Source organism: Trichomycterus rosablanca, chromosome 18 (genome assembly GCF_030014385.1).
Source record: "Trichomycterus rosablanca isolate fTriRos1 chromosome 18, fTriRos1.hap1, whole genome shotgun sequence".
In the NCBI taxonomy this organism is placed as follows: Eukaryota; Metazoa; Chordata; class Actinopteri; order Siluriformes; family Trichomycteridae; genus Trichomycterus; species Trichomycterus rosablanca.
Genome location: NC_086005.1, coordinates 338502 through 366403, shown reverse-complemented (window position 1 = coordinate 366403; position 27902 = coordinate 338502). Strand labels below are relative to the sequence as shown.

General features: G+C 43.6%; 1 protein-coding gene across 1 annotated transcript; it reads right to left on the bottom strand.

Annotated features, from left to right (window-relative positions):
* Positions 1-123: 123 nt before the first annotated feature.
* Positions 124-27902, bottom strand: antxr1b (ANTXR cell adhesion molecule 1b). The gene is made up of 18 exons (XM_063014502.1): positions 27784-27902; positions 21125-21196; positions 20787-20858; positions 18756-18837; positions 18623-18656; positions 18346-18425; positions 14601-14669; positions 14120-14200; positions 13853-13913; positions 12259-12357; positions 10005-10074; positions 9689-9872; positions 7693-7788; positions 6734-6775; positions 4956-5054; positions 4634-4807; positions 1901-1981; positions 124-1614 (listed from the first exon to the last, which is right to left on the bottom strand). Exons 1-18 carry the CDS (start codon positions 27900-27902, stop codon positions 1270-1272), a joined length of 1860 nt encoding a protein of 619 aa, XP_062870572.1. The 3' UTR covers positions 124-1269.

Here is a 27902-nt window from a genome sequence, read left to right as displayed (position 1 = left end):
CAGACTAATAAAGATGAGAAGGTTATTACTCCTAACACTAAACCCGTTCTGATCGGTTATTGATTATGTGTTTCAGGTTGTCGTGTGTTTTATTTTATATTTAAGCTCTGAATGACCGGAGACTTTTTCATTAAAAAGTTTATTAGGAAGAAATGTACAACATGTAGAATTATAATAACAGATCCGACTCTTCTGGTCCATGTAAAACACGCTCGTCCCAAAATTAATGCCCAACAATCACAGATCATCATCATCATCATCATATTTACATTAAAAACATCCTGTAAAATCATGTAATTATTACATGTAAGCAGGTAAAAAAGCATCAGAAGGATCTTACAGAATCAGAACCTTGTCAAATCACCGCCGGGGTTCATTTAAAGCTTATTTACAGATATAAAAGTTCCTGTAGTGTCTCGGTTCCTCGTCCTTTTTAATTAACGTAATATTTTTATAATCGCTCAGCTCTCCCCGAGTGTGTTTACACGCACACAGTCGTCAGATTACAGCCAGAATCTGATCTAAATCTGATCTAAATCTGAATCTGGTGTGAATCTGATCTGAATCTGGTGTGAATCTGATCTGAATCTGATCTGAATCTGATCTGAATCTGGTGTGAATCTGATCTGAATCTGATCTGAATCTGGTGTGAATCTGATCTGAATCTGATCTGAATCTGATCTGAATCTGATCATCACTGTACAGATACACACGCTCGCTCCTCTCTCAAAAATACAGAGCAAAGATTCTCAAGTACAACAGGAACGTATCGCTGCCGCCCCTCCCTACAGAACATTTATATTACTGATTTACATTTACTGAAGGCCACCTGGACCCTGACCAGGATGAAGCATAAATTTAAAAAATAAAGAAGTGAATTTACAGAAGAGAAGTGAGGGTATAAGGTGCTAAAATAGAACAAACGTCAATCAAACAAACAAGAACGAAGAGAAATAAAGAGCAGAAACACCATCAGTGGTGTAAAGCAGCAGCACACTGAGATCTGCAGGAGCTAAACATGAGTGAGTGAGTTACAGATCAGGTCTATACAAATATAAACAAGCAGAAATGTGAAACAATGAGCCGAGAAACATCAAATAAAAGTAAAAAGTAAAGAAAGAAATCAGAACGTGGAGAAAATTAAACCCAAATGTAAAACATCAGAAGAACAAACACACCAACTCATGAATACAAGCTGCTGATTGGTCGACTGCTGTACCTGCGCGTGATGACGTCAGCGTCTAACCTCAGTCCTGTAGCTCCGCCCCTTCAGGGGGAGGGTCTCGGAGGCGGGCGGGTCGGAGGAGGGGCTCGAGCGCATGTAGCCGAGTAAGGAGGTGGAGAAGGAGGCGGGACCAGCAGTGGGGGTGGAGCTCTGTTAGGCGGGGGAGAGTATGGGGGTGGGTTGTTTGCAGGAGGGGGCGGAGTCGAGGGGAGAGGAGGAAGGGCGGAGTCGGAGTCTGGGTGGGGAGAGTTTGGGGTGGGGGGCAGATTGCCGGTTGGGGCGGGGGGGGTGGAGATGACGGGCACACTGTAGATGGGTGTCTGGTTATTACAGCGCGGGTAACGAGGGGCGGGGCACGATTTCACCCGGGTGTAGTTCATACAGCGACCCTGCAGAGACACAATGAGACACGCCCACACACATCAGACACCAATGCAAATTCATACGGAGATCCGTATAGCGCACGGAGAGTCACACACTGATCCCCGTTATCCCCCGTCTCTGTGCAGCACCATCCATCAGCCAGCAGAGGGCGTAACTGCAGCCGGAGTTATCACCTCCTCAGACCTGCTGCAGTTATGCCCCCCGCTGGCTGATCGAGGTGCTGCACAGAGACCCTCAGACGAGCCATCGCTGTAATCTGATGGAGCTCTTTCTGACTAAACTGGTTCTCACCTTTTCTCCTGGTTTGGGTCTCATCACAGATACTCGGTCGTATCCTCTCTTTATCCACACCAGCAGAGCATCCAACTTCCCCTACAACACACACACACACACACACACACACAGAATGACGACATGAGAACGTTAGAAACTAAAACCTCCAGGATGTTTAGCAGTAATTACAGCTGCAGGTCTTGCTACAAGCTTTACACATCTGGATTTGGGCGGTTTATCCTAGTATTCATGGCAGATCCTATGCGGCTCCAACAGACTGAAGATCTGAACGCCACTCGTACACATTCAGAGACCTTCGAGCTACTCCAGTGTTGTTCTGGCTGTATGATTCGGGTCATTGCCTGGATGTTCTTGTATTTGGCTGCTTTCATCCGTCCCTTAATTCTCATCATTTAGGATTTAATTCAGTCTGTTCCTGCCGCTGAAATGGTCAACTCTACAGAGGTTAAAGGTCGTCCCAAGCTTTGTCCATTTTAAAATGACTGATATCATATCATGATAACATAGTGCGTTATACCTTCCCACAGTTTGATAACAGAGATTCACAAACGGTTCCTTTGGACGTCATGGTTTTATGTAAATTAAGGGCTATTATAGACCCCAGTGTGCCTTTCCAAACTGTGTCCAATCAATCCTGATGCTCTAGATCAGGGGTGTCCAAACTTTTCTTGGGGCCACAGACTCTTCAGTAATAAAAGAAATAAACTACAACAGAGCTCCTGATTACTAACAATTCCACTTCCTGTTTATCTGAGGGATTAATGATCTATCGTCCACAGTGTCGTTTGTTTGTTTTGTTTATTAGGATTATAACGTCATGTTTTACACTTTGGTTTCACTCATGACAGGAACGATAGTTACTCATTACACAAGATTCATCAGGTCACGAGGTTATATCGAACACACTCATGGACAATTTAGTGTCTCCAATTAACCTGACTGCATGTTTTTGGACTGTGGGAGGAAACCGGAGCTCCAGGAGGAAACCCACGTGGACACGGGGAGAACATGCAAACTCCACACAGAAAGGACCCGGACCGCCCCGCCTGGGGTTCGAATCCAGGACCTTCTTGCTGTGAGGCGACAGTGCCACCCACCGAGCCACCGTGCCACCCCCACAGTGTCGTGATTTCACTCACTGGTTTATAATCCTAACAGGACGATTGTTATACTTCTTTCAATTAAACATACCCACTTCCCTCTGAATTCTTCTGTGTTCGGCGTCTAGTTCTCGTTTCTCTGGAGCCGCCGCGTTTATCCAGAAACTGTGGAACGTTAATGTAGGCGTGACATTCATGTATTGAATCGGGGGGGGGGGGGGGGGGGGGGGTGGGGGGTTATGTGAGAGCGCCACCCAGAGGTTTTTATTTAAACCTGATTAATAGTGGCACGACTTATATACCTCACGGGATGTAGTTTGGACATCCCTGCTCTAGGTGGATTCGGTTGAGTTATAGACGCGTCTCGAGGATCATTAAAGCACCTGAGCACCAGGAGCACCACAGTAAAGGACCTGAATACTTTAGAGAACCAGAGGTTTCAGTTTTTGGTGTTTGTAGATGATTAAGTGTAAACTGATGGTGAAAATAGTGCTCACAGTGAAGTCTGCACAGTCTCAGGGTGTGAATACTTTCTGAATCTGTCGGTTTCAGTATAAGAAGCTTGTGGAATGCAGTGGATTATGGGTAATAACACATGACACAGATATGCGCTGGCGTACATAAATAAAACGATGGTGCTGTGAAGTGAATTCTGGAGAGTGAAAGTAGCTGAGGTCGCGACCCACGCCGAGGCCTGCAGCATGTGGAATGTGTTTTGTTCAGTCTGTGCCGTGCTGAATAAACACTTCCAGATTTTGGACTCTTTCATCTGAGCTGATGCTCCTCCCGAAATATCTGGTCCCTTCTGTTGGGCCCTCGCGGCTCCAGCACAAACACAGAAACCGGCAGCTCAGCGTTTTCTCCAGGAAATGCTTCAGTCACTCACAAACAGATGTGATGGAGCCAATATTCACAAATAAAAACCATTCAAACCAGATCATGTGGAGCAGTGCACACACACACACGACAGGGTCAAAAGTATTCGGACGCCTGATGGATCAGTTGATGTTCCGGTTCATCCCAGAGCTGTCGAGTGGCTTTTCTTCACGTCTTTATAGAGCTCACTCGTGCTGGAGGAGGAAAGGACCTTCCCTAAACTGTTCCTGCACAGCTGGAAGCATCTTATTTCCTTTATATGAGTGATTTATTACACCTGTTAGTGACTGTTGTAGCTGAAACACATGAACTCACAGAGCAGCAGTAGCCTAGCGGTTAAGGTACTGGACTGGTACTCAAAAGCTTGCTGGTTCAAGCCCCACCACTGCCAGGTTGCCGCTGTTGGGCCCTTGAGCAAGGCCCTTGAACCTCAATTGCTTGGACAGTATACAGTCACAGTACTCTAAGCTCAACGGTGCTATTAACCAGGCGGGCGTCTACACAGACATGACTGGTTATGGAAGCCCTGCACCCAGTGTGTTTAGGGTTTGACCACTGAGGGTAAGAATGTGTGTATCTGTACTCCATTAATCAGGAGAAGAGGGTAAAGAGTCATTTAACATGTGTGTGTGTGTGTGTGTGTGTGTGTGTGTGTTCTCCTGGTGGTACCTTGATGGGGGTGTACCATTTAGGAGAGGAGAGGGGTGTGTGTGTGTGTGTGTGTGTGTGTGTGTGTGTGTTCTCCTGGTGGTACCTTGATGGGGGTGTACCATTTAGGAGAGGAGAGGGGTTTGTGAGTGCCGTTGTTGAGAGTGCGGGTCTGTGGGAAGTTAAACTCGTACTCCTGCTCAGGCATCGTCACCCGAGCGTTCTTCGCTTTCTCTAACTTCGCCCCCTCCTCCGTCGAGCCCCTATCACCCCAGCGCACCTACACACACACACACACACACACACACACACACACACACACCATGAAGGTCAGGACATTATGTAGCTGCTACTGTATTGTTTTTTATATTATAATTACAATAACATCATTTAAATAAAATGCTTTTGTGTACCCTCCTCCTCCTCACCTCCATGCGTTTGATGCCTCCTACACCTCTTCCTCCATAATAAGAAGCGTCCACCATCGGCCACTTTTTCTTCAGGTAGCCTTCATCATCCTCTTCATCCTTTACAGAAAAATAAAGAGTTTAATAAACTAAATAAAGGATCTAAAGTGTTGATGTGGGAGTTTATTGATCTGATTCAGGACAGTACTGGTACGTGCATGTTCTCTCTGTGATCTAATGGGTTTCTTTAAGGTTCTCTGGATTACTGAGTGAGTGTAATGATATCTTAAAGAGTCGAGTCAGCGTGTGTGTGTGTGTGTGTGTGTGTGTGTGTGTGTGTGTGTGTGTGTGTGTGTGTGTTTGTTTATTAGGATTATAACGTCATGTTTTACACTTTGGTTACATTCATGACAGGAACGGTAGTTACTCATTACACAAGGTTCATCAGTTCACAAGTTTATATCAAACACAGTCATGGACAATTTGGACAACCCGGAGGAAACCCACACAGACACGGGGAGAACATGCAAACTCCACACAGAAAGGACCCGGACCGCCCCACCTGGGGATCGAACCCAGGACCTTCTTGCTGTGAGGCGACAGTGCTACCCGCCGAGCCACCGTGCCGCCCTTGAATCAGTAAAATGAATCACTTAAAGAGTAAATTCAGTAATGTTTTAAAGAGTCGAATCAGAAAAATAAATCACTAATGCAGTGAGTGTAATGATATCTGAAAAAGTCGAGTCAGTTAAATGAATTACTAATTCATTCACTGTATTAGTGATTCATTTAACTGACTCAACTCTTTTAAACATTATTGAATTTACTCTTTAAATGATTCACTTTACTGTTTCGACTCTTTCCAGAATAAAACTCACTGCAATGGTGAATCGACTCTTTCACTCATTAATTTACTCAGTAAATTAGTGATTTGTTTAACTGACTCGACTCTTTCAGATATCATTTCACTCACTACATTAGTGATGTACAGTATTTCTCTGACTCGACTCTTAAACATTACTGAATTTACTCTTCAAGTGATTCACTTTATTGATTCGACTCTTTCTAGCATAAAACTCATTGTTTTGGTGATTCATTTAACTGACTCGACTCTTTTATACATCATAAAACTCACTGTATTCGTGATTCATGTAACTGATTCGACTCAGTTCTGTATTTACTGTGGTTGAATGGCTTTAGAACGATTTACTGTTTTCCTGTTTTTCTAAATCTGGCAGCCTGTGGTTTGGCGTGCAGGACATTTATAACTCCACTCATCAGGATTAAGAGGCTTTGTACTAATAAATTGACATATTTTCTGCATTTCTGTTGTGGAAGGTTTTTCTCCTCAGCTGAATCCTCGTCCAGTTAGTTGTGGAACAGATACTGAAGTATATTTCACGTTAAACTCACTATAAAGCAGGGCGGGATCATACACAACTACTGAACTAATGAAGAGTTTATACAGGCGTGCTGAAAGTGACCTCGGCTGGTTAAAGGGAGAATTTGGGCCAGACGTCAGCGATCACACAAAGGAAACCAGAAAGGACAAAACCCAGTCTCTAAATAACTGAACCCATCTGTGAACGGCATTAGAGAGAAAATGGAGAACAATTAGAAGTGAGGAGGGTGGAATTTTCCAACCTGCCATCCTCACCCTCCTCTATAAATATGGAATCTGGAGACTCTCAGGGTTCTGACATTTTGTGCACTTGTGTGTTCATTATTGATTCTGACTGGATGTGATGTACTAACTCTGAGAGTGGTTTGGGTTTTGTGTACAAAATCTGATCTCTTACCGAGCTCTCCTCTGTGATGGGTGGTGGAGGATCATGGATCACCTGTTGGAACAAAAAGCACCGTTAGCAACTCGACTGTCCTCATAAGGGAAAACACACACACACACACACACACACACACTCACACACACACAGGATTTCAGGCTCAGAGTCTCCAGTTACCTCATTACTAAGGCCCTACAGAGCGTGAAATGAGCTGTTTCCAGTTCAAAATGCAATTTGCTGTAAAAATTCTAAATGTAATGTTTGTGTTTAGCGGTTTAACGTTCATTCGTGCAGCGTTCGAATTTTGGTATTTGAGACAGAACATGAACATCCTCCCAACATCAGTATGAACACATGTGGACACAATAATCACAAAAAGCTCAGAAATATTCAATTATTAATAATACTGATAAATAATAATAATAAATAAATAATAATAATAAATGATAATAACAAAAAATAATAATAAGTAATAAATAATAATAATAATAAATAACAATAATAAACAATAACAATAATAATAATAAATAATAATAATAATAAATAATAATAATAATTTATAATAATAATAATAAATAATAATAATAAAAAAATAATAATAAATAATTATAATAATAATAATAAATTAATAATAATAATAATAATAAAAAATAAAAAATAAAAAAATTAAAAAATAAAAAATAAAAAATAATAATAATAAATAAAGAATAATAAAAAAGTAATAATAATAATAGTGATAATAATAATAATAGATTAATAATAATAATAATTAATAATAATTAATAATAATAATAATGATAATAATAATAAAAAAATAATAAAAATTAATGATAATAATAATAACAATAAAAGATAGTAATAAATTAATAATAAGAAGAAATAATAATAATAAGAAATAAGTAATAATAATAAATAATAATTAAAAAAATTAATAATAATAATAATAATAAATAATAATAATAAACTTTACTCACCACGGTGCAGCACAGGGGCCAGAACCACCAGATCAGAAGCAGCGTAAACAACAGCAGCAGCACCAGGAGAGCTATAGCTAACACTGTTCCATCTATCTGTACCACACACACACACACACACACACACACACACACACACACACACACACACACACACACACGTACATTTATGAACAGGGTGTATGAGCGTGTGTGTGTGTGTGTTTAGCTTGTTAACACACCCTATATGAGGTTAGCATGGGCGTGTTACCATGTGCTGGTGTGTATTTATGTGTGTGTTTTGATGTACAGCTGCTCAGTGTGTAAACACACACTAATAAAATTAATACAGAATCATCGTTAATAAACAAGCAGCTCTTATTTCATGTCGTGTTGTTTGAAGGTTTGAGCTTTTATAGTTAGAAATATAAAGCGTCATTTTGACTGAGTGAAGAACAGACGACGTGTTTTTAGGTTCAAACTAATTAAAATAATTGTAAAAGTGCTCGTCTGTAGTTTCGTCCACAGTAAAAACGCTTATTAAGACAAACGGGCTCAAACATTCCCCATGTGTGCACCTCTAACATAAACACATCCAGTCATCTCTCTGTAGAGCCACGTTAAACCAGCTCTGTACCACACCAGACGCTCTGGAGTCAAAAGAGTATCAAAAGTTTGTGGACACCTGAGCATTAGCCTGCTGGATATTTATATAAATCATGAGCATTAATGCAGTCGTTCCTCTTACAGCCTGTTCGATCAATCAGGCGCTGATGTTAGATGAAGGCCTGGCTCATAATCACTGTTCTGATTCATCCCAAAAGTGTTTAATAGGGTTGAGGTCAGGGCACTGTGCATAAGGGCACAGTCATGATGGAACAGGAAAGGGCCTTCCCCAAACTGTTGCTGCAAAGTGCGAAGCATAAGATTTATTTATATAAATGATTGATTTATATAATGTGTGTGTGTGTGTGTGTGTGTATGTGGGGAGGGGGGAGGGTGTCTACATACTTTTGGTCATGTGCTGTATTTGTTTATCTGATTCAAGAACCAGGAATGATGTGGACGACCTGGCACTATAATGTGTAGCACTGGGATGTGTAGCACTGGGATGTCTGGCATTATAATGTGTGGCACTGGGATGTGTGGTACTGGGATGTCTGGCACTGGGATGTGTAGCACTGGGATGTGTAGCACTGGGATGTCTGGCATTATAATGTGTGGCACTGGGATGTGTGGTACTGGGATGTCTGGCACTGGGATGTGTAGCACTGGGATGTGTAGCACTGGGATGTCTGGCATTATAATGTGTGGCACTGGGATGTGTGGTACTGGGATGTCTGGCACTGGGATGTGTAGCACTGGGATGTGTGGCACTGGGATGTGTGGCATTATAATGTATGGCACTGGGATGTGTGGCATTATAATGTATGGCACTGGGATGTGTGGCACTGGGATGTCTGGCATTATAATGTGTGGCACTGGGATGTGTGGCACTGGGATGTGTGGCATTATAATGTGTGGCACTGGGATGTGTGGCACTGGGACGTGTGGCATTATAATGTGTGGCACTGGGATGTGTGGCACTGGGACGTGTGGCATTATAATGTATGGCACTGGGATGTCTGGCACTGGGATGTCTGGCACTGGGATGAGTGGCACTGGGATGTATGGCACTGGGATGTGTGGCACTGGGATGAGTGGCATTGGGATGTATGGCACTGGGATGTATGGCACTGGGATGAGTGGCACTGGGATGTATGGCACTGGGATGTATGGCACTGGGATGAGTGGCACTGGGATGTCTGGCACCTGGATGCAACCTACAGAAGGACCTGCTGGTAGGATGACTCCGTCAGATTTCTTGGGTGGCGTGGGTCAGAGCTGACTGAGGGCATATTAGGTGGGTGGCATAACGCAACATGGGTACCAGCACCCAGCAGAACATTTATACTGACATGCTGTGTGTGTGTGTGTGTGTGTGTGTGTGTGTGTGTGTGTGTGTGTTTATACTGACTGTACAGACGGATGGTGGAGGATCGTCGTTGCCAGTATTATCCAGCAGGGTGGCAGTAGTGAGCTGGGCAGCAGTAGACGTGGTGAGGGATGGCACTGTACCCACACAGCCGAGCGCGGTGATGCTGACCGAACTGGAGATGAAACTCACGCCGTCGTTCATGCTGACGTACAGCGACGCTGAGCTGCAACCAACAGAGTCAAAATGTTCAGAGCAGGTACACAAACTCAGGGGGTAAATACAGGGGTGTGTGTGTGTGTGTGTGTGTGTGTGTGTGTGTGAGGAAGGGGGGGGGGGGGGGGGGGGGGGTACTTACGTCCCCACCTCCATCAGGACCGGAGCTGGACAGAGCAGGTACGTGTCTTCAACAGCCCGGGGTCTCTTAACTGCACACACACACACACACACACACACACACACACATGTAAACATGCTGCAATCCTCACACCCACACTGGCTTTTCACCTACCAGTACCTCTACACACACACATTTCCCATCATCCTACACTCCCGAGAAGAGGGCGTGTCTAAATCCTCAGCTCCCTTAAAATGCTCCTACTGAGCTTCTTGATTCTGAGTGATGATCTGACTGAATGACGAGGGAGCGTCCGACGCCTCCTCAGCGCTGAAGATCAATCCCAGAATTCAGTGCAGCACGACGTTTCTCACAAAGAACTACAAACATGGCGGATGAATGAAATGAGGAGCAACTAACAGAGTTCCTTTCACATGTAAATAAATCCTCACTGATGTGTAATCTGTATAAAGGTGTAATTATACGAGTGGGTTTATCTGTAAATCGGGGCGTCAGGGACAGTTGAAGCGCTTTCGGGACACGGAGGGAGACGTTAGCTGGCGTGCTAGCGGCGGTTTGAACGTCCTGATGCTAACTGTGTTAGCTTAGTAAGCTACAACTGCGGCTAAATAATCTGACCATGAGCTCCAGGTCTGATTCGAATCCTCTGTACTGAGGAGCTGATCAGGTAGGTATAGGGAGCAGGGCGGGTCGATAGGTTCTCACACAGATCCTGTGAACTCTGTGAATATTCCACCACTAGTGCAGGCGCCCCAACTAGACAGCAGAGGTCGCAATTGAGCAAAAAATGAATCCAATGTGACCTGTACGACTTTGTGCCTGTTTGGGTGCCTGGCTAGGTCGTTAGTACTACCTGGGATTCAAACCTGGCGTATGAGACCACTGTGCCACCCAAATGAACTAAAAAAAGCCACCAACACCTTTTAACCAGTCACGCCGCCCAGCTTCTGTGAGCACAAATCCTCATCTTAATCCTCCACCATATAAAAAACATACCAGTAGGTGGACTGATCGCTATGAACCGCTCACACACACACGGCGGTGCATTTCTTTCCTGAGCACATTCGCAGCTGAAGGGACGATGACGTGCCAGGTACTCCGTCCCTCTTCCAAAACAAATCACACGCTGCTCGCTCTCCCCGAAACCCAGCGCACCAACACACCCACCGTCCCGCTCCTGGAGTTCTCTGCTCTTATTTATAACCAGCACACTCTGCACTAGCGTTCAGCGGTTACGGTAAAACCATGTGAATCAATCTGCAGTGTGGAGTTACGTCCAGCACAGGCGGCGTCTTCATTCCTCCACCGAACGCTCCGTTCCTTTCTCCTTTTTATTTTTACTGGAACAGAGATCAGCCGGTATTAACGGCGTCGCTCACATCCAAAAATCTGAGTGCAGGGCCGAGAGCTGCTCATATTCCACCACTTCTTCTCCAACGACATTCCACAAACCTCCCTGATTTACCCAGAATCCACTGGAGATTTAGTACATACCAAAAAGGAACACACTTTATACTGAACATACAACAATTTCCATTGGGATAAATAAAGAACTTATATTTCCTTTCTTTCTATCTACTAGATTCATTGTAATCAAACATTTTATCCTGGTCAGGGTCACGGCGAGTCTGGCCCCCCCAAGAAACACTGAGTGTAAGGCAGGAATACCCTGTACAGGGTGCAAATCCATTCAGCCAATCATGTCTGTGTAGATGGCCAGCCACCCGATAGTACTGCCAACATTCGAACCCTGGCCTAATAGACAACTGCACCACAAGCGGTCAAAAGTATGCGGACACCTGACCATGATCTAAATCAGATTTCCTATTCCAACCCCCATTCTAAAAGGCTTTCCCCAACATTGCGTGTAGAAGTGTGCCTATTGGAATTTGTGAGCTCTCTTGTCTTTGCCATTGCAAAGCAGAAACAGGCCACCATTGATAGGCTGATTAAAGTCATGTGATCACTCTGAGTCTGGTTTGGTCCTTTGTTTTAAAGTTTTATTTTGTTTTTTTCTGAATTAAACTTCTAAGTTCATAAATCTAAACACTTTATTTCAGCAGATATTTTACACAGTATTCTTCATATTCAGGGCTGCCAATAATCTTCACCACAACTGTTACTAGTTTACAGCATCTGAATCTGATCTAGATTTTTTACACAGTAGTAAAGGTGTCCACATACTTTTGGCTATGCCGTGTAATACAATGACAGGTCTTTGTTGTTACTCTGTCAGCATCAGTTCTGGACTTACTGACGGTGAAAGTGTCGTTAATGCCGAAACTGCACACCACCCTCCTCTTATCTCTGGCGTGGAGGAAACCGTTACCCCTCACCATCACCTCAAAGGATTCTGGAACACAACAGCACACACACACACACACACACACACACACACACACACACACACACACAGAAGTCACCTTCATGTCCAGAACCACACATACTTACTGACGAGGGCACAGTTTTACCATGACAACCACCCAAAACAGAGCGCTGGCTTCTCTCGTACCTCCTGAAATCCTGTCCAGGAACGACTTCAGGTTCCAGGAACTTTCCACTTGTGGATTATGTAACCGATTTATAACCAATTAAAAAAAGATTCATCATTTTGTCCCTGAGATCCTTGCACAGCGTCTTTTTTTTTTTCTTTTTCTGTTTTTGCATTTTTCTCCCATTTTAGCAGAGTCAATCTGCTGCTGGGGCCCCTAGTGGTGTCCAAGGAGGGGGTGAGTTGACTGACACACGCTTCCTCAGATGTGTGCGCAGTCTACTGATCCCTTCTTATACACCCACACATTGGTGGATATGCGCGTGAGGCCGGCTTCGCTCTCCTCTACTTCTGGGCAACCAGGGTCCTTACACAGCCCCACCCCTCTTTTTTAATCCGGTATTTCCCACCCTAGCAGACTGGGGGCCCATTTGTCTGCTGCATTTATTAGGCAGTTGTGCCCGCTACAGGGTGCCCAGCCGACCGGTAGCAGAGCCGAGACTCGAACCTGGGAGTTCAGAATCTTGGCACTGGTGTGCTAGTGACTTATCCCGCTGCACCACCTGAGCGCCTCCCAGGAGCGATTTTTTACTACTGCACTTAAATGTAATATTACAGTTTATACAGTACATACATACATAGTGGATTTAGAAGGTATTCAAACCCCCTGACTCTCTGTTTTGCAGATATGATTGTGCTGTGGATGTGATTCTGAATATGATCAGAAGTCGCTCGAGTGGTGCAGCGGTAAATTACGCTAGCTCACCACTGCTGGGATTCAGGGTTCGAATCCCCAGCAGTGCATCTACATTCAGACACGACTGGCTTGGTCTGGGGAGGAAATTATCCAAGGCCCTGTGACAGATTTGCGCCCTGTTTGTACTGCATTGCACCCACTGCTACCCTGACCAGGATAAAGCGACGGTAAAAACATCAAAGTGAAATTCAATGAAAATTTTAATCATCGTCATTATTACCATCAAGCTCCATTTAATCTCAGAAAGAGAAAATTAATCATAACTTATTTGCAAAACTGTTCAGACCCTGCATTGTGACGTTCCAGATCGTGCTCAGGTGCTTCCCGCTTGCTTTAAATGTTTTGAGACGTGTACAGAACTTAAGTTTGAGAGAATCTGCTATGACGAAACGGGATAAACTGCCCAAATCCAGAAGGGCAAAGCTTATAGAGCAGGAACACAAGGGGGTGAATACTTTTGTGAACAATACATTTCAGTTTTTGGTGTTTTGGGTGATTCGGTGTTAACTGATGGTGAAATCTGTGATTATTTAATTCAAACCCACAACACAGTCTGCAAAGGCAGCAAGGGTTACAGTTAGTGCTTGTATGTCTACTCACCTCCTGCACAAATGGTTGAAGGTTCGACTGATAAGATTTCTATACACGATCTCTTCAGGATCTGGAACGATGAGGAATCAGAAATGTAAAAAAAAAGTGTTTGGGTTCGACGCCCCTGATCTACACAGACATGATCGGCTCCATCACTGGGGTGGTGTACTGACGCCCCATCCAGGGTATTCCTACCTCACACCCAGTGTTCAGTTCATAAAAATGAAATAAATAAACATGAGCTTTAATAAGAAGAGATGAATTTTATTCTCTTACTGAATCGATGACATCCTGCAGCGCCTCGAACCCATCATGTACAGGGAAGACGTGATCTGTACTGCCGGCGATCGTGGCCAGCTACCATAAACACACCCCAACAACAACAGATATATTCATTACACACCAGAGAATCAGAGTTTAACCCTCTCAACTCCTCACATGATCACACTTCAGTTCTACTGAGACTACGTGAAGATTCCTGATGTTTCTAATCAGACAGGAAGTTCATAAAGGCGGATTGTTTTTATATCTGTTATAATAAAATAATACGTTTCTGATTGTGATCAGACGCAGGTTAGTGCATAACTCAGAGCCGATTCCTCACTTCCACCTTCCAAAACTAAACAAAATCACTGCACCTAGTCTCCAGCTTTAAATCTGACCTGAGAGCAGCTTCTTTGTTTACATTCCTTGACAGTTCTGGTATTTGGGACGTGGCCGCTACGTGAGCACGCCTGATGTGACGTGTGTTTCTCACCTGAGTTTCATTAAAGTCTTTCACTCCCACGCAGTACACCGTCGCCCCCAACTGACGAGCACGACCCGCCTGGTGTTCATAACACACAACACACACCGTATCACAACACACATGATACAACACAACACACAACACACACCATATCACAACACACATGATACAACACAACACACAACACACACCATATCACAACACAACACACACCATATCACAACACAACACACACCATATCACAACACACATGATACAACACAACACACAACACACACCATATCACAACACAACACACACCATATCACAACACAACACACACCATATCACAACACACATGATACAACACAACACACAACACACACCATATCACAACACAACACACACCATATCACAACACAACACACACCATATCACAACACACATGATACAACACAACACACAACACACACCGTATCACAACACACATGATACAACACAACACACAACACACACCATATCACAACACACATGATACAACACAACACACAACACACACCATATCACAACACAACACACACCATATCACAACACAACACACACCATATCACAACACAACACACACCATATCACAACACACATGATACAACACAACACACAACACACACCATATCACAACACAACACACACCGTATCACAACACACATGATACAACACAACACACAACACACACCATATCACAACACACATGATACAACACAACACACAACACACACCATATCACAACACACATGATACAACACAACACACACCATATCACAACACACATGATACAACACAACACAGAACACACACCATATCACAACACACATGATACAACACAACACACAACACACACCATATCACAACACACATGATACAACACAACACACAACACACACCATATCACAACACACATGATACAACACAACACACATGATACAACACAACACACAACACACACCATATCACAACACACAACACACCCCATATCACAACACACATGATACAACACAACACACAACACACACCATATCACAACACACATGATACAACACAACACACAACACACACCATACCACAACACACATGATACAACACAACACACAACACACACCATATCACAACACACATGATACAACACAACACACAACACACACCATATCACAACACACATGATACAACACAACACACAACACACACCATATCACAACACACATGATACAACACAACACACAACACACACAATACCACAACACACATGATACAACACAACACACACCATATCACAACACACATGATACAACACAACACACAACACACACCATACCACAACACACATGATACAACACAACACACAACACACACCATATCACAACACACATGATACAACACAACACACAACACACACCATATCACAACACACATGATACAACACAACACACAACACACACCATACCACAACACACATGATACAACACAACACACAACACACACCATACCACAACACACATGATACAACACAACACACAACACACACCATATCACAACACACATGATACAACACAACACACAACACACACCATATCACAACACACATGATACAACACAACACACAACACACACCATACCACAACACACATGATACAACACAACACACAACACACACCATATCACAACACACATGATACAACACAACACACAACACACACCATATCACAACACACATGATACAACACAACACACAACACACACCATATCACAACACACATGATACAACACAACACACAACACACACAATACCACAACACACATGATACAACACAACACACACCATATCACAACACACATGATACAACACAACACACAACACACACCATACCACAACACACATGATACAACACAACACACAACACACACCATACCACAACACACATGATACAACACAACACACAACATATCACAACACACATGATACAACACAACACACAACACACACCATATCACAACACACATGATACAACACAACACACATGATACAACACAACACACAACACACACCATATCACAACACACAACACACCCCATATCACAACACACATGATACAACACAACACACAACACACACCATATCACAACACACATGATACAACACAACACACAACACACACCATACCACAACACACATGATACAACACAACACACAACACACACCATATCACAACACACATGATACAACACAACACACAACACACACCATACCACAACACACATGATACAACACAACACACAACACACACCATACCACAACACACATGATACAACACAACACACAACACACCCCATATCACAACACACATGATACAACACAACACACAACACACACCATATCACAACACACATGATACAACACAACACACAACACACACCATACCACAACACACATGATACAACACAACACACAACACACACCATATCACAACACACATGATACAACACAACACACAACACACACCATATCACAACACACATGATACAACACAACACACAACACACACCATATCACAACACACATGATACAACACAACACACAACACACACCATATCACAACACACATGATACAACACAACACACACCATATCACAACACACATGATACAACACAACACACAACACACACCATATCACAACACACATGATACAACACAACACACAACACACACCATATCACAACACACATGATACAACACAACACACAACACACACCATATCACAACACACATGATACAACACAACACACAACACACACCATATCACAACACACATGATACAACACAACACACACCATATCACAACACACATGATACAACACAACACACAACACACACAATACCACAACACACATGATACAACACACAACAAGACATGATACAGCACAACAACTATATGATGTATATGATGTGAGTTTGTGTGTGTGTGTGCATGTGCATGTATGTATGTGGGTCTGTGTGTGTGTGTGTGTGTGTGTGTGTGTATGTATATCAGTGTGAGTGTATTTAAGTGCTTGTATCAAGGTGTGTGTGCATGTGATTGTAAGTGTGTGTTAGTGTAAGTGTATGTGATTATGTGTGTGTGTGTGTGTGTGTGCATGCGAGTATATGTTTGAGTATATGTGTATGTATCAGTGCCTGTGTGTATCAGCGTATGTGATTGTGTGTGTATGTGTGCATCAGTGTGTAGATATTAGTGTGTAGGTCATTTTGAGTGTGTGTATTAGTGTGTGTATATGTGATTGTGTGTGTATCAGTCTAATTGCGTATGTGATTGAGTGTGTGTGTGTAATAATAGTGTAATTAATTATAATGAAAGTTAATGAGTGTGTGTGTATCAGTGTGTGTGTGTGTATCAGTGTGTGTGTGTATCAGTGTGTGTGTGTGTATCAGTGTGTGTGTGTGTGTATCAGTGTGTGTGTGTATCTGTGTGTGTGTGTGTGTATCAGTGTGTGTGTGTATCAGTGTGTGTATCAGTGTGTGTATCTGTGTGTGTATGTGTGTGATTGTGTATTAGTGTATCAGTGTGTGTGTGTAATAACAGTGTTATTATTCACAGTGAAAGTAAATGAGTGTGTATCAGTGTGTGTGTGTGTGTGTGTGTGTGTGTAATAACAGTGTAATTATTCATAATAAAGTAAATAAATGCGTCTCCAGTGTAAATAACGGCGCTGTGATTTTCTCACCTCTCGCTCAGCCAAATCAAACTGAGTCTCTCGTAACTCTCCGTCTGTCAGAGCGATGATCACACTCGCTATCCGATTTGCTGCTCACACACACACACACACACACACACACACACACACACACACACACACACACACACACAATAAAAACTCCTGAATTATACTTTCAGCACTGTTGTTTTTTATGTCCGACCGTCCAGCCAGCTCATGTTCATGTGTCCGGATACTTTTGGCCATGCAGTGCATATTATCACAGAGCAGGACAGACAGCACTCACCATCTCCACTTGCATAGTAGATCTGCTCACTCGCCTAAACAAGAGCAGAATAATAACATGTACATGTGATCACATCTCAGAGCATCATGACCAGAGCTGAAGAGGAATCAGTGTACAGGGACGACGTTCTCACCCGCTCCAAACCTTTGTGCATCAGGGTGTCACCGCCCGGTAACACACTCTGGAGTTCCTTCAGTCCTGCTCGGATCTGATCTCTAACACACACACACACACACACACACACACACACACACACCTCAGGGTTAAGAGCCATCTGATACATACATCAACATTTCTTTCATACATCATTTACATGAAAGATGGGACAAAAGCTAAAACAAAAGCAAGTTCGACTCTCCGCTCTGCTATCAGCCGACCAGGCTCCTACACAGACACACGACTGGCTATGTGTGAGAGCTGGCATTGAGCGTCGGCTGTAATCCTGTTCCATCATTCATTGCAAATCATCTACTGCACCATAAATTCCTCTCTGATTCACCGTTTTTCTTGGCCCCTTTGTGAAGTCGTTTTTATGATCCATTGTACTCCACACTATCTTTGTTGATCGCAAATGTGCAGCCTTTGGACATTGAACAAGAAGCTCTGATATCACAAGCCTCAGGGACGGCGTGTGCTCAGGTCTGGAGAAACCAGAGCCAAATCCAGAATAAATACGGTTATCATGCCAGAGAAACGTCTCACCGGGGTCTCATCAGGGTTCGAGTCATGAATGAGTTCTGGCAGTCAGACTCAGATGAGGTCAGTATTATCAGTCCACTGAGGCGTGTGGGCCAGACAGGAGCGGTGAATATGGAGCAGCGGTCAGTCCTTAAGCATCACGTTATATCTTTGCCACCCATCCTGGTCAGATTTAAGATGTATGGATGAAACCACGTTTTAGTGGAACAATCCACGATCAGCCAAGAAACACAGCAGATGCAGCAGAGCTCTTACAAAACAGTTCCTGAGAATATCAACAATGAGCCACGTGCACTTACACAAACCAAACACTTCAGCCCTTTACTCCGGGTTCTAAGTGACCTGGACGTTGTTTACATGGTTCCTCAGGCTGGTTAGAGCAGATCAGCCTCATGTTTTCTCTCCACTGTTAAAAACATCCTGTTTATCAGTCCTGCACTTCCAGTGAAATTCTTTAAACTGATCAAAAACAAATCACATAATAAAAAACATCCCGGAGTGAAACCGAAAGCTGACTGCACAGACGCTCATGCTAAAACATGTGCTGACTCCTCATGCTGTATGGATTTTTCATACACCGCCAAATACCGTAGCACAGTTAATACAACAGCTGTAGCTTCAATAGGACGCAGATCATATAATCATGTTAGCTGCTAAAAGCGCTATGGAGCGCCGTGCAGATTAAGTCGTTAGATTTAGCATGACAGTGTTAACAGATGAGAGAGGTTTCCTCAATATGGTGAAACAAATAAACAAAAACAGATGGAGGATGAAGAGAGGGAGACCAAATATGCACCGAGAGAACCTGCCAAACACTTACATATACTGCACGTTCTGTCGAGCCATGAATGTTACAAACGACGACATTACGAACGCAGTAACGATCCACATACACAAGGACACGATTCGTTAATAGACAGTCAGCTTAACATAACATAAGCTTCAGAGCCATAATCACAACTCTGAACATCCTTTAAACTAACCTAAACACAAATCACAGGATGAAAAAAAATACCTGGGAAAAAAAGCAAACACTCCAGGACGTAATCAGCCAATCAGAGACCGGGATTAAGATGAGGGCGGCACATTCGGGGGTCCTTTCTGTGTGGAGTTTTGCATGTTCTCCCTCTGTGTGTGTGTGTGTGTGTGTGTGTGTGTGTGTGTGTTTCCTCCCACAAGTCCAAATACATGTAACCAGTATAACAGGAGCTACTAAAATTGCTGTAAGTGTGTGTGTGCACTGTGATAAACTGGTGACCGGTCCATCCAGGGGGCCTTTCGCCCAGTGAATCAGACCCACTTTGACCCTGACCAGGATAAAGCACTGGTAAAACAGCCACTGACTTAATACATGAACGATGCAATGTTTTAAACAGCAAGTTAACAGAATGTCATAATCATAATGTATTAGCTGGTTTGTGGTTTGAGACACGATCTTGCCGTGGATTTGGAGGATAAACCTCACCTGTCCTCCGTTAGCGTCATCAGCGTCCGGCCCTCTGTGGAGAACACGATGAAGGACATCCGAAGCTGAGGACTGGAGAAGAGAGAAAACGAAAAAAAAAACATCCAGTGAGTAGTAGTTCTGCAGGCAGAAACACCTTGTTGATGAAAGACGTCAACTATCCTGTCTCTGTGCAGCGCCATCGATCAGCCAGCAGAGGGAGTAACTGCAGCAGGTCTGAGGAATCCCCTCCGGCGGAGTTATCACCTCCTCATACCTGCTGCAGTTACGCCCTCTGCTGGCTGATCGATGGCGCTGCACAGAGACCCTGGACGAGCCGACATCAATCTAACACTCACCTGATGAATTTGTGCGCTAGATGATCCACAAAGTAATAGATCTCATTCCAGTGATGCTGCACGCTACCCGACCTGAACACAACACCACAAGTCCAGGGAATTAAAAACAACTCTTGTTTAAGATCGAACAGTATTTTTACTTCAGGTATATATCTTTTAGACGAGGTGCTTTATGAAATGGAATGTCCTATTTTCCCTTCACTCAGGAACAAAAATAGCCGTAAAGAGCCGAAATAAAAGTGACGTCTGGTTTGGTCATTTAGTGCTCGTTGGCAGGGGTGGGCGGTGTGTGCGGTGCAGACGGATCAGACTGGAATTTTTACCCCTACCTCAGCAAAACTGAAATAAAAAGTTCTTTTTCGTGCGCCGTACGGACGTGCCAGGGCTCGGCTCGGCTCGGCACGGCTCGGGCTGAGCGCTTTAGCAGATGAAGGGCGGTCATTTGTAATATGAGATGTTTTCTGAATACGACACACGCTGTGACTTCCAAAACACAATAATAAACTGCAGCTTCGCTTCTGGAGATGAAATCCTGTTTTTACGTTTACATTCGCACAGAGTGACACGATTGTGAAGCAATATAATAAAGTTGCAGGTTTAATTAGTGAACTGTGAGTGGTTTAGCTCCACTATATGTAGCACACAGGATGTGATTTGGGACACAGCCAGAACATACGAGACATGAATGCAGATACGATGTGAGTGAAGTGTGGAGCTGTTTGTCACAGGTGTAATAATTCAGTCATATAAAGGAAAGAATCAATGATGCTTCCAACTTTGCAGCAACAGTTTAGGGAAGGTCCTCCAGTGAGAAAGAAACTCCAGTGTCCTGCACAGAGCCCTGACCTCAGCCCCACTCAACAGCTCTGGGATGGCCGCTCAGGTGGCGCAGCGCTAAAAAACACACGCTAGAACCAGAGCTGGATCTGGAATACATCGTATCTGATCTCGGCTCTGCCTGCCGGCTAAGGCTGAGCGGCCACATGAACAACGATTGGCCTGTTGTTCAGATATGGGCGGGACTAAGCCGGATGGGGTCACTCTCTCATGACTGGTCCAATTACGTCCTCTGCTGGCTGATTGGTGGCGCCTGCACAGAGATGAAAAAAGAGTGCTGTCAGGGTGTGTCTCTCCGTACACAACGCTGATCTGCACTGCACTCTTAAAGTGTAGGTGATAAGATGCATACGGCTGCTGCCCACGTGTCGGAGGGGGTGTGGGTTAGCTTCGTTCTCCTCAATTAGAACAGTGATCGGCATTGGTGGAGAGGAAGCGTGACGCAATCAGGCAATTGGACATGCTAAAAGGGAGAAAAAGGGGAGAAAATGCCTAAACTATATATATATATATAAAACAGCTCTGGGATGAACCGGAACATTGACGGATAAATCAGCGCCCAGCCATAAATATGCTGCCATCTTCTGACTGAATGGGCACAAATTCCCACAGAGACACCTCAAAGTCTTGTAGCTTCTAATTTAGTCGTATCCAATTACCCTGGTTGCGTTATGCTTCACCTCCACCCTCCACTGCTGACTGAGGAGCTTCGCAACGTGATCAGTACCGACTGAACGCAGGAGGATTAATGTACAGTGGAAATATCAATTCTTCCAGGAAATTAAATCACATAAATGATGTAAACATTTTATACGCTGGAGGTTTGTACTGGGCTCCGAGTATAGCCGAGCTTGTTAACATCCAGCTCAGACAGTTGGACAAACTGTGTGTAGCTGATAAAATGCCAGTTAAGTTCCAGGGAAACGGTTTCACGGGTCACTCTGTCCACACCGCACCGATCAGCCAAAATCAGAAGAATAAAACAAACCAGTTCTGATCTTGGCTGAATCCGTACATTCCTACTGATTACACGTGGTGGACAGAGATTACTGGAAATAAATCTGATGCTGTTTAATGATCAACTCCGTCCTTGGTGCGTTCGTGCAAATGATGATAAATAAAAGATCAATTCCAGGATGAAATCAGGATGAACGAGCTCAACCTCACTGAGGGAATTCTAATCTACTTTACCAGGAATTCAGACTGAAGGCTTTACTATGTGACGGCAGAGTTCTGTAGAGAGCTACTGACCCCGGCACATAAACATGTCAGCGTGGATGCTGCCGCTATAGGACACCTCACTCCAAATCCACCACAGATCTGGACAATCTAATGAGCTGGACGTGGTGCAGAACCGGGAACAATAAACCGTGATGAGTGTATCCCGATCAGCAGCGCTACAACACACCCCACGTTTTTATATCAGGTGAATTATAACCTGCATCCATACTGCACACAACAGCATAAACATGATATTTACAGTCCAGTATGGATTAAGAGTCATGCTCAGGGGTCCAACAGTGGCAAAGACCTTTCAATCAACAGTCCAGTATCCAAACCTCTGTGTTACCAGTGACCAGGATGCAGATCTAAAAGCTCAGAGCTTTTATTATTCTTTTAAACAGAATTCTTTTAAACTGTTCATAAAAGAGTGTGTTTAACAGGAATAAAAACCAAACGTGGTGTAACGTTCCAAAACCACGAGCTATAAACGTCTAACCCAGTTTCTCTTTACCTTTAAGTGCTGTGTGCACAGACACAGTTAAGCACGTCTGAGGGCTGCAGCTATGGAAGGAGGACAACAGGAGTGTGTGTGTGTGTGTGTGTGTGTGTGTGTGTGTGTGTGTTCCGCTGTCAGGCCGAGTGGTGAATCTCCTCCTTGCTGCTGCACCAGTGACTCCTACTGGTTGAAGTTTCAGTATGAGTGGTGGAGGAATACCGAGAGTACAGCGAGTTCCTCCGTATGTGCTAAAGATCTCCAAAACACTCTAGCACATCAAAGCTGACATGAACTCGTCAGTTTGAATCTCAGTCTGATAACGGGCAACCGAGCACCCACACGACAATGATTGCCTCAACTGAAAATAGTATGGCCGTCTGGATTTCTCATAACTGCTGCAGTTACGCCCTCTGCTGGCTGAACGACGGTGCTGCACAGAGCCGAAGGATAACGGAGATCAGTGCGTGACTCTCCGTGCACGATACAGATCTCTGTTTAAACCTGCCTGGTGCTAAACAGAAGCTAACGGTACTGCACACGTGTCCGAGGGGGCGTGTATTAAGTCAAGACCCTCCTCGGTCAGAAGTAGAGGTCTGCAGCAGTAGAGGGGAAATACCATCAGGGAATTTGATATGACTAAATTGGAAGTGACAGCGTGGCTACACGAGCTCACAGACCTGAGACGTAGAATCTCTCCTGTATCTGCTGTTAAACAGACCATGATAATTATCAACGATCCTTTCAAGAACGTGTTGGACCTCACTGCTGAAGATACTGGAATGGCTCGGTTCAGATTGTTCTGAGCATCCTGGTCTCTTGGTATGACTCCACCACGCCAGCACAAACACTCCTGTGACCCTTGGCTACGTCTTCATATCATCTCATGACGCCTTCTATGGTAGAAGGATGAGCTTAGACACATCATGTCGCTGTAAGGTCGAGCTCCCACAATCCTCTCGTTATCGAGTGTGTTTACGTTTTCTGCTCCAGACATCACAGACTCTGGAATATCGTAAACAATAAACTGCAGCTGTCCAGTGGGAAGTCCAGCGGCTAGACCGTGTGCTAGACTGAAGCCTTTATCAGTCTGCAAGGGTGTCGGGTAAAGATCAGGGGGCATCGGATACATCCAAATCACAAATAAGAATCACAATCACAAGCACTCTCTCTGCTTCTCGCTCTCTTCCTGCCTAATTTCCTTTCCTAACTTCTGAAATGTGTGTGTGTGTGTGTGTGTGTGTGTGTGTTGCAGCTGTACACATCTGGATCAACCAGTGCACCCGGTGAAAAGGTTTTCCATAAACCAGACACACCAACACTGTATTAGGGATCCAAATGTTCCCAGTTTCTTTTAAGCTTATAGCGTCCCATTACAACATAAACACACCACTGCGCTTCACACCAACACGCCTGTATAATGTATTTAATGTAATCAGTGAAACATAGTGGAGGTAGCACTGATTTAGAATGTAGATCTAATATAGAGTCGCTAAGAAACATTTATTCCAATCACAAACTAAACATGCTAATCATCATGAATGAAGATGCAGCGGTGATAATAAGGGATTTTATATCTTCATACTGGAACATGATGCAAAATCTCCACATCATTTCACACAGATCCACATACAGTCCCACACCAACCGGCTTCAGACTCATACCAACACGACCGGCTTCATACCGACACACCGACTGTCTTATTACCAAACCCCTTTATACCAGCGCCAGGCATAGTGACGTAGTGCTTGCTGTCCCGCCCAAAGAGTTCAATTTTCATCTTATCAGACTAGAGAATGTAAGGTGTGGCCTCCATGGTGGTACATGTCAAATTAACATCCACATGAAATCCAGGACCCAAGAATTCCCAACAGAACACTGCCGAGAGCTTCCCACTGCCTCTGTCTTCTTCAATATCAGGTGAAGCATAAAGTTCCTTCTGTAGACATGGATCAGGAGAGGAAGAACCCTGTGCACTCAGACCAAAGATGAGTTTGAGATGCCTTCATTCATTCTAAGTATTAAAATATCTAACATTCAAGGCTTGTCTTCTACCAGTGGTGCATCCTGGTCCATTTCTGCTCCTGATAAGTCATCCAAATGATGTTTAAAAAACACCCTTCTCCCATTGCTCCGTGGTCCAGTTCTGATGCTTGTGTCCATTATACGACAGGGGTCAGCATGGGTACACTCCCATATGCAGCAAGCAGTGATGACCTGCGTGTCCTGACACCTTGGCAGGAACACTCCACAATACCTCTTATATACAGCCATCACCATATGGATCAGATCCTTACATCTGTACCCTAACCCTAACCCATGTCTTGACTTCATGTTCAGGGTGTATGTCGTGCTTTTTTTACCATGTGCAATGTTAATAAAAGGAAAATAAACATTTAAAACTACAGTAGGGGAGGAATTTCATTGATTGATGGATCATCAATTGTATGGATTACCGTTACCAATACTGGTATTTCAGTTATGGCTGGATTTTGGCTTTTATTTTTAACGTGTTTGGTCAAAATGAAACAAATGAAGCACTGAAATGCGACACAATTCCAGAAATTAAGCCCATAAATCCAGTTCTTGATGCGTAAATCAGTTAAAACTAATGAATTCAGTTCAAACGAATGTACGGAACACCGTTACCCCAGGTAAAACCGAATCTCTTTAACCCAATATTTGGTTTCTAGCGCAAAATAAACATATACACACATATTTACCTCACAAACTCACAAAATGTAAAGATTGTGTAATAAAATAAAGTCAAAAAGTAAAACGCGAAAGTTACTTTATAACCGCAGAGACACTTACAGGCTAAATGCTAAACTGCACCCACAGGTACTATGTGGTCAGAGTAAAATATCGATTAAATAATCATAATAAACATAATTTAACACTTTTCTTACGTTAGTTTATACAATCAAAATAAGGAAAGGTAAATGAATACGCTTGGTATTTTCTGAGGTAAAAAGGTTGTGTCCCAAATCGCATACATTGTACTATATAGGTTGGTCAGCATTAATAGTGCACTCAATGCTGCACACTATTTACTGGAGTGTTGTCTTATTTGAAACACAGCCGCATTTTCTCTATTCGCTAATCATTTCTTTCGAGACACAAAAGACTAAACAAAACAAACATGGTCAAAAATATGTGGACACCCCTCCAAACTATTAAACAACAAAATACAGTTTTAATGAATAATTTTAGTTACTATAGAAAAAACTTTTGCAACATTAACTAGTCATCTAGTCCAGGTTGTAAATAATTGCCCTCTTATTTTATTATCATTTTTAATTTCATAATTATAATGATATTAGACATACCCAGCAACCAATCACAAGTGTCACCTGTCTCACCTGTGCTCACACCCCTAACATACCTGTTTCACCTGTGCTCACATTACTTACACCTCTGTCTCACCTGTACTCCCATCTCTTACACACCTGTCTCACCTGTGCTCATACCCCTTACACACCCATCTCACCTGTGCTCACATTACTTACACCTCTGTCTCACCTGTGCTTATACACCTAACACACCTGCCTCTCCTGTGCTCACACCACTAACACACCTGTTTCACCTGTGCTCACACCACTTACACACCTGTCTCACCTGTGCCCAACACACCTGTTTCACCTGTGCTTATACACCACTTACACCTCTGTCTCACCTGTGCTCACATTACTTACACACCTGTCTTACCTGTGCTTATACACCTAACACACCTGCCTCACCTGTGCTCACACCACTAACACACCTGTTTCACCTGTGCTCACACCTGTGCTCACACCACTTACACAGCTGTCTCACCTGTGCTCACACTCCTTACACACCTCTTAAATTTTTTGCTCAAACACCTGTCTTACATGTGCTCATACACCCAACACACCTGCCTCACCTGTGCTTATATGCCCAACACACCTGTCTCACCTCTGCTCATGCACCCAACACACCAGTCTCACCTGTGCTCACACCACTTACACACCTGTCTCACTTGTGCGCTTACGAGTCCTTACACAACAGTCCACCTGTACAACTCATCAGTAATAATGAAAGTCTTTGTCATGACTACAGTAATAACGAAGAGAGTGAGACTCACTTATCCAGGACAAAGTAGAGATCAAATCCACCGTAGCACGAGGGTCCGTAACTCTGTGCACCACCACCACTCACCAACACCGAAACCAACACACACACCTGAACACAGCACACACACAT